Source organism: Chrysochloris asiatica, unplaced genomic scaffold (genome assembly GCF_000296735.1).
Source record: "Chrysochloris asiatica unplaced genomic scaffold, ChrAsi1.0 scaffold00034, whole genome shotgun sequence".
In the NCBI taxonomy this organism is placed as follows: Eukaryota; Metazoa; Chordata; class Mammalia; order Afrosoricida; family Chrysochloridae; genus Chrysochloris; species Chrysochloris asiatica.
The window spans coordinates 1,893,358-1,905,124 of NW_006408552.1; the positions used below are offsets into that span (position 1 = coordinate 1,893,358).

General features: G+C 54.8%; 1 protein-coding gene across 1 annotated transcript; it reads right to left on the minus strand.

Moving 5' to 3' along the window:
• Positions 1 to 386: 386 nt before the first annotated feature.
• On the minus strand, positions 387 to 7,563 carry MYL10 (myosin, light chain 10, regulatory). Its single transcript, XM_006859666.1, has 6 exons — positions 7,471 to 7,563; positions 6,999 to 7,074; positions 5,826 to 5,930; positions 2,808 to 2,886; positions 798 to 846; positions 387 to 485 (listed from the first exon to the last, which is right to left on the minus strand). Exons 1-6 carry the CDS (start codon positions 7,504 to 7,506, stop codon positions 387 to 389), a joined length of 444 nt encoding a protein of 147 aa, XP_006859728.1. The 5' UTR covers positions 7,507 to 7,563.
• Between the last annotated feature and the right edge of the window lie 4,204 nt (positions 7,564 to 11,767).

The following is an 11,767-nucleotide window of genomic DNA, read 5'->3' on the forward strand; positions in this document are numbered from 1 at the left end:
CCTCCTGCGTGTCCCAGGGCTGGCTCAGGGTCCGGTGAACACTAGGTGCGCAATCATAAAACTTGGTAAATGAGTGCAATGTCCCAGGACCCAGCTGGGGATCATTAAAACTCTCAATTAGTTCTAAACACCAGCTCATCAGGAACATTTGAGCAAAGCCAGAAAAGTAAAAAGTTTTGGAAAAACCAACAAGATAGGAATGTTTCGCTTTCTCCTCAACTGGAGCATTCATCACAAAAACTCAGACCTTGTGAGCATTGTTTATTCTTGCCCCTGCCCCCATGGGACCAGGGGGGCCTCTCTCCTGCTCCATTTCATGGCAGGAGCACCCCATCTGTTCCCTGTATCTGCTAACTCTCAGAGGGAGGGACACACTCCATCTCTTTCTAGTCTTTCTCTTCTCCATGGGTGATGATGTAGCATAGATTCCTGTAGTCCAGGTTACCACACACATCTGGAGGGAAAGCTGCAAACATCTGTTTGACCTGCAGAAGGAGCAAGGAATCAACCTGGACCAGGTAGAATGAGAGCCAGAGCCGTGGGTCAGTGGAGGTCATCTGGGGTGGCAGGCACCTGTCTCCTCTCTTTGCAGACTGAGTATCAAGATGTGGGGAAAAGGGGCCAGGGTCCTGCCACCAGCAGCCCCATTGTAACCCCTGTAACCTCACTCACTCTTTAACAACTCAGCACGGAAAGGGACCCCAGGAAGGGGATGGGACTGCAAAGCAGGACCCTAGGCAGGACTGTGCTCCATGAAGACCCTCCACAGTAATGGGACCCTGCGAGGCACCACTTACCTCCTCCTCACTGAACCTGTCTGCCTGTGTCATGAGCTTCTCTTTGATGCTGCGCAAGGAAGAGAACCAGAAAGAGCATGTTGAGGGACAGGCTTCCCCTCGTGGACACTCAGATGCCAGGTGATGGGGACAGGTGGGCAGGAGTCACCAGCCTGGCCCTGGCCTACCAGCCCTTGGCTAGCCATGTCTACTCGGGTTGGCCACATCTATCCTCTGACCTTCAATGTCCTCACCTGTAATGTGGGTTCTACTATAGCATGGATAGGAACCAAAGGAAACAGCCTGGGAGCCTGAAGGAACCTCAGAAGCCACTGTGGCCTCTCAGTGCAGGGCACTGCAGGGAGACGGCTGTCCACTTGGTGTGGCTTCTGAGGAGGCTAGAAGCTTCATGGGACTCTATAGTGTATGAGGTACTTGCACGCAACAGTGAGGGGTCTGGGAGGTCTGCTCATGCTCAGGTTTCGCTTGTCTCCACAGCCCTGAGGTTCAGGAGGGGGTTAGTGTGCCCCAGGTCCCAGAATGAGGCAGTGGCAGGAGCACAGCTGTCCCGGGAGCCCAAGCTGGCCTGCAGCTCACGGAGCGATAGAGGAGGGTGTGAGAGTCACGTCTGAGTCCATGTTTGAGGGGCTGATATGTCCGCGTGCTTGGAGGGCCCTGAGGGCTCACGGGGCACCATGGGTAGGATGGGATCAAAGGGCTGAGTGCGTCCCTCCTACACCCAGCAGGTCCTCTGGCGCCAGCGATGGCAGGCCCCATTGAGGACCGACACACATTTTCCATTATTTACGTTATTGCGGGACAGTCCCAATTTCCAGCTCTCCAAATGGGGACTTTTCAGACTCTGTTTGTGCAAAACATGCTGTACAGGGAAAGGCCTCTGCCAGAGGCTCCAGGGCCGCCTGGCTGGCAGCCCGGCTTCCAGGTCCCATGTCCAAGCGGCTGGGTGAGGGGTAGCACCTCCAGTTCCCAAATTGGGTCCCCACACTTCTCCCAGCCTGCCCGCACACTGGTGGGAGTGAAGGTGGGCAATGGCCCAGTGTTCCCCCAGGCTCCCAAGGTGGGAGTGGGAACCAGGGACTCTCGGTAAGGGGTGAAAAAGAAATCCTCACAGGCTGCGGAGTGAGTCAGACAGTGTGGAGAGACTCCGTTACATGGTCCTTGAGCAGGAAGCCTGCGCTCAGAAGCCCAGTGTGGACTTGGAGGCTCTAGCGGGGATGCATGGGGACAGGTGAGGGGTCAGACCAGTGTCCTGCCCCAGGACAGTCTTTGTCTTTTAGCTCCCTGTGCTCTCAGTGGTCCCACCCAGTAGAGTAGGCCATCTGAGGCAGTGCCGCCGACTCGAGCATGCTCCGGACATTGACCGTGGCCACCTCTAACTCAGCGTACCCTTCATCCCCTCCTCCAAGGTGGCCTCTGAGTGGTCCTTACAGAACTCCTTCTCAGGCTGCCGATGCCCTCAGGGAAGACCCAAGGTCCACGATAACCCAGGGCATGTCGCCTGTTGCGGGTCCTGTTCCCTCTCTGCACCGCGTCTCCAAGCCTCACACCTGAGCCCTTTTGCCTAACTCTCAGATGCTTCCTCTCAGACTCTGCACCTACCAGGTCTTGGCCTCTCCTTTGTCCTCATCTCATCCCTGCCTTCCCCAAGTATTGTCCAGTCACAGAGAGGTGAAGGAATCCTGGGGGACAGGGGACGCTGTGGGTTAATGAGCTGGACTGCAAATTTGGTTTGAACCACAAGGTGGGTGATTCAAGCTCATCAGCCACTCCTCAGAAACCCTATACAGCGTCGCTGTGGGTCAGAACCAACTCGATGGTACTTCACAATGACAATAACATAGAGAAGAGGGAATGAGATATCAAGCAGGTAACTGGGCTGGTCAGACACTTCCTCGAGCTTGGCTGAGTTCTGGGTGGAAGAGGGGACTTAGCTGCCCACCCACACCCCAGCCCCTTTCTCTCCTGAGTCTGTGGGGAGAGAAACCCCCAAACCATCAGAAGGTGACTTACAAGTCAGCCTTGACGAAGCCTTTCCCCTCGGTGTCAAACACCTTGAAAGCGTGAAGAATGGTCTCCTCGGGGTCTGTGCCTGGAAACAGCACACACAGGGGAGAAAGAGTGGCAAGGTGAGGGGGGTCCCACTGAACCAGGCTGGGCTGGGGCTGGTCCCAGGACCCCTTCAGGGACCAGGGAGAGCTTCTGTCCTCAGGGGAGCAGAGTCCACTTGGAGCACGTGTAGAGCACTTCAGGGAAACAAAACATGTTCCTAATAGTCAGGGCCCTATATGCAGCTGTGGACAGACCACATAGCTGGACATGGAGCCCTGGCCTCAGCACTGACCCTGTGCCAGCCACTGGGAGTACCCTCTGAGAACTGTCCCTGTTTTACAGATGGAGAAACTGAGGCTCAAAGCGATGAAATGTCTTGCCCAAGGTCTCACAGTGGAGCCATTTGATGGTGTCGCATGATGAGTGAGGTCCACTGGGCAGACATGCAGGAGACGTTGTGAGTGGACGAGGAAGGACGTGACCCTGAAGGCAGAAGGCTGAGGCCCAGGAGACTGTCCCAGCCAGAGGGACACAGGTGGGCCGGGGAATAACCAGCAAAGCTAGAGTAGGCCCTTCATTGTTTCATCATACGGGTGGGGAAACTGAGGCTGGGAGAGAGGATGGGTGTGGTCCATACAGGCTGTCTGAGGGCCCATGACCCTCCTCGGTCACACTGTGAGAGGGCTTTGTTAACGGAACGAGAATGGCAAACACGCTCTGTCTCTATTGTGCCTCTTTCTGTGCCTGCTATGCTATCCTCTGACTCAGTGAGATTCCAGAACAACCCTGTGGCAGGACTTGACACCCCCAATTTGTCAAAGAGGAGACTGAGGCTTGGAGAGGTTCTGTTACTTGCCCATGGCCCTACAGCCAATAAAGGGGAGAAGAAAACTGGAACCCAACTCTGCCTATCTTCAAAGTCCCTGCTTTCTACCATTCTATGCGCTCCTGCTCACAAGAGGCTGAGGTCCCCCTGGACTGGGTCAAGTCTCCCTGTTTCTTCTCCATCATATCAGGACAGGTTTCTGTGTCTCCCTCATTAGATTGGGTCAGGACCCTGTGTCTCCCCATCAGATTGGGACCAGACCCCATGGTGAAGGGATAGGAAGGGAGAGCTTCTGGTCAGGTACCTGCCTCCCAGCTCCCAGCTCCCAGCTCCCAGCTCCCAGCTCCCAGCTCCCAGCTCCCAGCCCCAGCTCCCAGCCCCCAGCTCTTAGCTCTCACTCATGCTTGTCTCTGAGCCTGAACCACCTGGCCAGGATAAGTCTGTGGCTCCCTACAGCCCACCCTCTCCCTCCCACATTCTCCTCTGCCCCTGAGAGAGGGTCTCTGCTCTCATCAAATGGGGGCAGCCAGGCTATTTTCCCCATTGTTGGGAATCTCATGACAAAGCCACCTCTTCCCAATTAGTGGGAGGAGGTGGATCTGGCCCCAGCCCCCGTCCCCGCCCTCTGGCTGCTCCTACAGGCTCAGCCACATTAGCACGACAGTCTCTGCAGGGGCCCCATCCCAGCTCTCCTGCAAAAATGAGAAAAAGCTGCTGCCCCGAGGCCCACCGACTGGTCTGGGTGGTGGCTCAGCACTGCCCCGCACCTACACAACTGCAGGCCTGGGTCCCATGAGGGGCCCGTTGTGATCTAAAGCGTCTCTTCACCCTCCCAATCCTGAAGGGTCCCCCAGCACCTCCCACTCTCAGAACCTGAGCCCCCTCTGTCCACCTCTCACACACACACACACACACACACACACACACACACACACACGAGTCCTGGAACAGTCTCACCCCACAGTGACCACTCCAGACTCAGACCTCCAGGGCCAAACCCTCAGGCAGGACGACCCAAGGGCTCAAGGGCTGGCCCTTAGCAGCTGTCCCATCGGTTCAGTTCCTCAGAATTAGAGATCGCTGGCTGTCCATTGGCTCCCCTTAAAGTCACTGCCTGTAGTCGCACTGACCTTCCCCATGGCTCCTACACTCCTCCCTGGGTTTCTGAGCTCCTTCAGGAGGTGGTCACAGTCCCAGGAATAACCCCCAACAGCTACCGGAGCTCTTGGGGTCCAACAACTCTCCTGACTCAGCTAGACAGCCCCAGTTCATAGCCTGCCCCAGATGAGGGTCCCTGGATTTCTCTGGCCCTCTGTTTCCTCATCTCTAAGACAGAAGGGGGAGTCCTGGTGCAGCACTGTGGGTTAGTGCGCTGGACTGCAAGGTCCGTTCGAATCGCAAGGTTGGTGGTTCAAGCTCACCAGTTGCTCCTTGGAAACCCTATACAGGGTCACTATGAGTCGAGACTAACTCCACGGCACTTAACCACAACAATACAGAAGGGTAAGGTATTGGGAAATACACAACCGGCCTCCTTGTAGCTTTAAAATCAGCTAGGACTCCAAGAATTCCTCTGGATGTCTTTGGTTTTGTTTTTGGCTGCAGTACCTGGCACCAGCCTCCAAACTCCTTTGAGCTCAGTCTCCTCATTTGTGAATGAATGAGCTCCTTTCTCAAGCCGGTAGGGGTGGGAGTGTTCCAGGGACTCTTGTGGTCATCAGGCAAGTAACCTGTGCTGCCTTGGGCTGGTGGTGACACCACCACCCCTAGGGCCCTTGGTGGGCCGAGCAGTGAGGCAGAGTAGACAAAATGAGGAGGGGGAGGGAGCATTCGAACCCCATGTCTTCAGGTTCTGCCAACATCACCAGCCTCCCTCCTGCCCCCCCTCACACACACTTCAGCGTCTCCTTTGCTCTTCTTGTTTCCTGAAAGGGGCGGCGGGGAGTGAGACTCTGTCTTGATGGTGGACAAAGAGCAAAGGGTTGTGCCCCAAATTGTCTCAGATCTTCCATGGATGCGAAGGTCATTACAATTGTCCCCAAGGAAAAACCAAGGCAGGACCCAGCCTTGTGTCGGGGTGGGAGGGGAGCAGGTCTGCACCCAGGGCCTATGCCCCCACCCCCCTCCCCAGGACTGCCTGGAGCCCCACTCACCCTTCAGCTTCTCCCCAAACATGGTCAGGAAGACGGTGAAATTGATGGGCCCGGGTGCATCCTTCACCATGGCCTCCAGCTCCTCGTTCTTGACATTGACGCAGCCTGGGACAGGAAGGGGGCGGGGAACACAGTGGGATCAGGAAGGGTCCTGCTTCCAAGCCACCAGGAGCCCAAGAGCTCCTCAGCTCCCAGCTCTGCTGTTACATCCATTCCCTACTTAGCTCCAGGGCCCTGCCCACCTGCTAGGAGCCTGTGGGAGGAGGACTGCCCCAGCTTCCCTGTCATTATCAGTCATGATCCTGTTCTATGGACCAGCACTGAACAGCCAACCATAAGGTCGGTGGCTCAAACCCACCAGTAGTTCCTCGGAAACCCTATACAGGGTCGCTATGAGTCAGAATGCACTTAACAACAACAACATTCTCATTTCAGAAAGCAGGAAACTCAGGCCCTAAGAGGCTGAGAGTCTTGAGTGTAAGCTGCGTACAGGAGCTAGAAGGTCAAGTTCTCCTTGAACTTCCATGCATGTGCCTCAGGAGGGATAAGGAGCTGCTTGCAGGAGGGTCTCTGGGACTGCTCCTGGTCCCAGTTGACAGCCAGACTCCAGAGGCCCACCACTCAGAATGCACATAACTTGTGTCCCTTCCCTCCACCCCTGCACTTTCCTTAAATGCCCCACTCTGGACCCTAAAGAACCCACTGAGTGGGTTCTGACTCATAGAGACCCTCTAAGACAGGGTAGAACTGCTCCATAGGGTTTCTGAAACTGTACATCTTTATGGAAGCTGACTGCCTCATCTTTCATCCACAGAGTGGACTGTGGGCTCAAACCACCAACCTTCAGTTAGCAGCCTAACATTCTGTGCCCTCAGCAAGTAAAGAAGGCTCTTCAGCCATTCAAAGCCTTTACATTCTCCAGTTCTGCCAACACCACCAGCCCCACCCTGCCCTCAGCTTCGCCCTTGCTCTCCTGAGTCCTCACCACTTCCAGGCCAGCTCTGGCCGGGCCCTCTGCTCTAACCCTCAGTGAACCGCCTCCTGACCTCCCAGTCCATGGCACTGTGCTCCACGCCCTGGGCCCCGCCCAGCAAGAGGCCCTCCCGTGTTCCTGGTACCCACCAGTGGTCATAGAGGAGATTGCTGACTGACGGAGTGACCCAGGCCACCTACCCAGAGCAGCAAAGGTGTCCCTCAGGTCCTCCTTGTCGATGAAGCCATCCCGGTTCTGATCCATGATGGTGAAGGCCTGGCAGAGGCATGAGCACTGACTGGCCAGTCACTGACCAAGCCCAGTTCCACCCTGGTCCCAGCCCCCTCTGGCCAGCCTGCTGGGTTCCATGCCCATTGCCTCATTCAATGTTCACATAAAGCCCATTTTACAGACAGAGACACTGAGGACCAAGGGGAAAGAACTTGCCCAAGGCTATACTCTGCTCAGGTGCAGAGAGGAGAGGAGTTGCCCAAGGGCAGAAAGACACCTGTCTCTAGACTCAAAAGCTCTCTAAGAAGAATGGTGGCCTCTAAGAAGAATGGTGTCATCTCCCCACCAGGGATTGAGGTCTGGTTGTGTACACGGCTTCCTAAGCATTTCACAAATATTACATTAATCCTCCCAACAACCCCTACAGGACAGCTGACCAACCTCTTTAAACTCCTGGATCTGGAACTGATCAAACATGGAGAAGACATTGGAGCCGGCTCCAACCTCAGCTCTTTTCCGGGCTCTTCTGGGTCCCTGTGAGGTACCAGGTGAGGGTTTGCAGCAGGCGGTTCCTTGGGAGGTCAGCCGCCTCCCCTCCCCCCATCAACCCAGAACATCACAGTCCTGAAAGGCATGTCCCTGAGCTCAGACCGGGTACCACAGCAGGCAGACAGGCCAGCTTGCAGTGAAGAAAGCTGTGCAGATGACCAGGGTGTTTTCCTGCTGAATGTCCACCCACAGGGCCAGACAGCTGCTTCCTGACCCAAGTCCGGGCTCCAGAGGTGAGTGGTCAGCACTCAGACTGTGGAGCAGAGAGAGGACTATTTCTGGAATCAGTCTCTGTAAGGCTTCCACATAAAGCCAGAGAAAGCCTCAGAATACGGATCCTTGGCATCCAGGTTTAAACCAACCGCTCCTTGGAAACCCTATGCAGGGTTGCTATGAATGGGAACGGACTAGATGGCACTTAACAACAGTGCTCTCTTCCCGGTCAGGCCACCCTCATGTCCCTTTCCAATTCATCCCCTACCACCCACCCGAGTCCCTGACGTTGTTAAGTGGTGTCCAGTATAGGGTTTCCGAGGAGTGGCTAGTGCGTTTGAACCACTGACTTTGTGGTTCAAAGCAACTTTGCATTAGCCTGCAAGACTTCCTGGTCTGTCCCAAATCTGTGTAGAGCTCCCTTCTCCCCCAAGCTCTTGCCAGTCCTAGTGTCTGGAACACCTCTCCGGCCTGCCTTCCGCGCCCCCCCGCTACCCCCCTTCCAGCCAGCTGTCACGGCCTTATGCTGCTGCTCCCACATGGCCTGCACCCGACCGACCTGTGTCATCTTCAGTCCCACCACCACCCACCCAGACCCCCAGGGCTAGCGCTTAGAAGTGGCTGTACAGAGGGCCCACTGGACATCCTTGAGGCGGCTTTTCAGGATGTCCAGGGGCCTATGAGTCCACCATTAGGCATTGGCAGAAAGCTGTTTGGCCCCAAGACCCCTGAAAATCTGATCTTTCCCTCAGCACAGTTCCCTAGAATTGTTTTGTTTTTTTAAGTTTTATTGTGAATTGAGGGACCGTTTACATGAGAGAACATCAGTTTGACATTCATCCTATAGGATTCCAGAATTGGGTCTTCAGGTGAAAAGAACTGGTTTCCACTGAGGGAGAGGTGGGCTTCCCACTCCTATCACCCCCTCCCAGTCCCCCCCCCCCCCAGGCAACCTTATCTCCTTCCCTGGCTCTCCTGCACCCCATTGCCTGTGTGGTCCCCTCCCCTAGTGCACCCCTCACCCCCTTCCCTCTGGCTCCTGGGCCAGCTTCAGGAGTGAGCAGCGCCTGGCTGACTTATAATTAGCTTTTACTGGGTGCTTTGTCTCCACTAATCCTTTGAAAGGGGGCTGGCGGGGCGGCTGAGACGTTATGATGCTGTAAAACCTCTGTAATATTTATAAATCCCTTCAGACATCATAAAGGAAAGAAGCTCCCTGCAGAGGTCATCTGACATAATTACATATACATTTCCCTCTGATTAATAAAAAATGATCACTTCCGTCTGTGAGGCACTCTGCCCTTTCTCTCCCTAGACCTCAGCCTCCCCGAGGCCTGTCTCACCCCACCCTTTCATGTCCATCTTGTTAAATGTCACCTACTGTGTACCAGGCCCTGGTCTGGAAACATACAGTCAGTGAGGAATTGTTCTCTCTCATTGGACCAGAGGTCCAGAGCCCGGGGCAGACTTCTGACCTCTCCTGACTGCCCTTGCCTTGTGTTAATTCTGACTCACAGTGACCTTATCCCAGAGTAAAACTGCTTCATAGAGTTTCCCAGATAGTAAATGCTTACGGGAGGGAACAGCCAGCCTCATCTTTTTTCTTCTGGTGATTTGAACCATCGACCTTTTGGTTAGTAGCCAGTGTGTCACCACGATTCCATTCTGACTTCCCAACCAACTAGTGCTTCTTCCAGCCTAGCTGTCTTGGAATTTCACTGTAACGATGTGTCCCTTAAAATAAAACCACTCAGGCCCGGCTTTTAATCCTGACTTTGCTGCTCACAGTCTGTGTGATGTTAAGAAAGTCACTTGGCTTTTCTGAGTTTCAGTTTCTCTGCCGATTAACCAAGATAATTAATGCCTACCTCAAGTAATTCATTTCATCAGGGCATTTGTTAGGCACCTGCTGGCCTCCACTTAAGCCCTGTGCCTAGTTGTGGGGTTCCAGAGCTGAATCAGACCCCCTGTCCTTCTCCTCAACAAGCTCACAGTCCACCTGTTGATAGAAGGCAATCAGGGACTCAGGGCAGACTTCCTGGAGGAGGAGGTTACTGGGCTGAGACTTGCTTGGCAGCAAGTCTGAGCTCTCTGGCAAAGTGGGACTAATAGAGGGTATGAGGCAGAGGTTAGGGTCGGTAGTGAGGTGGCTCTGAAGGATAAATACTGGACTGCAAACCACAAGGTTGGCAGTTCAAGCCCACCAGAAAGATAAGTCTTTCTGCTCCTGCAAAGATTTACAGCCTCAGAAACCCTAAACTGAGTCACTATCAGTTAGAACCAACTCAATTGGCCCTTAACAACAGCAGCTATGAAGCTGAGACAGGAAGGTCTGCAGGAGGTCCCCACCAGGCCTGACAGACAGCTGAGGAGAGCAGAGCCCACACCAGCTCCAGAGGAACCCAGCTGACCTGCCCCAATAGGCAATGTATCTCTTCAGCAGGAACAGAGCCTCCACGTCGGCAGCTCTGACCCCATCGCTCCTGCTGGTTTGTGTCTGGCCCACCTGCTCTTCCTCGGCCCTCTTCTTCCTCACTACCCTGGCCCCCACCAAGCCATGAGAAGCTCATTCAGGGCAGCCTGGGGGAGCCAAGGAGCCCTGGTGGCACAGTGGTTAAGCGCTTAGCCACTAGCCCAAAGGTGGGGTGGTGGTCTGCCCTGGTGAAGACATCAACCAAGGACCCCATGGGGCAGCTCTATTCTGCCTCACAACGAAGAAAGCACAACATCAAAGGGTGGGCCAGCCTCAGGAAAGGAGTACAATCAGGGTCAGGTGAGTTCAGGGATGAGTTGAGATGAAGCTCAGAATCACAAAGCAGTGAAGGTCAGCCTTGAGAAGTGACATCAGGGTCAAAGGTAAGGTCAAGACTGGGAGAGCAGAAGGGAGGGGGAGCAGAGCGGCAGGCAGGACGCAGGCAGGACAGGGAGGGGAGGCAGCCCAGCCTACCATGATGTGGAGACCTCCTCAGGCTGCAGAAAACGGGGTGCCCTCAGGGCTGACTCTTTAAATAGTGTTCCTCCTCACATCTGCAGTTTAAACCCACAGCTGCTCCTGGGAAACCCTATACAGGGTCGCTTGCTATGAGTTGGAACCAACTCTACGGCACTTTACAACAACCACCACCTCAGGCCTGGCGTTGTGCCAGGGCCAGACAACAGTTTGGAAGGAGACAAAGGACAGGATGGAGACCTCCCTGCCAGGCACCTGTCCTGGGCCATTCAGTGTGGGTGGGGTGGTGGGATCCATGGGTAAAAACCACAAACCAACTCTATGCGCTTGGGGGCAACTGTCTTCTCTAGAGCCCATGAAGGGGCCCTTGGCCAAGGAACCAGCTGAAAAAGACTTAGCCTTGGGCTGTTGAGAGTTTCCCAAAGCAGAGTCACCATGCCTCCTGGGGGCACTCAGGGGCTACAATTCAGCTGATGGCTGGAGCTGGGTGACTGGGTCGAATGTTCCCTGCTAGAAGCTTCCGACACCTCTCAGGGAAAGTGGGCAGGAGAGGAGAGAGCTCACAAAGGTTTCCAGAGCAGCCTGGCCTAGGTGCCTATTACTCCATTATTATCAGTTTTACCCACCCAACCAGGTTACCCTCCTCATTATTGTCAGTAGCCTGTGAGTAGGTTCCAACTCATAGTGACCCTGTACACAACAGAACGAAACACTGCCCAGTCCTGCGCCTCCTCACAATCGTAGTTACGCTTGAGCCCATTGCTGCTGCCGTTGGGCCAATCCAGTTCATCTTTTTCACTGACTCCACTTTACCAAGCAGGATGTCCTTCTCCAGCCCAGCAAAGAAAACCAGAAATGACACTGAGCAGGAAGAACTGAGAAGTCAGACCCCACTTTTCCCTGGCCATACACACCCTACAAGGCCGATTCCCACCAAGCCTGGCCTGGCCCAAGAACCCTACAGTAGATGTGTCCGCAGAATCAGTACCTGTCCCTGGCAGGTCCCCAGTGTATCTAGGACAGCCC

Coding starts and splice junctions, on each gene's coding strand:
- MYL10 (XM_006859666.1), bottom strand. CDS start 7,506: ATGTTTGATCAGTTCCAGATCCAGGAGTTTAAAGAG. Junction 7,075..7,470: donor AGATCCAGGAGTTTAAAGAG/GTTGGTCAGCTG, acceptor TGCCTCTGCCAG/GCCTTCACCATCATGGATCA. Junction 2,887..5,825: donor GTTTGGGGAGAAGCTGAAGG/GTGAGTGGGGCT, acceptor TGCTGTTTCCAG/GCACAGACCCCGAGGAGACC.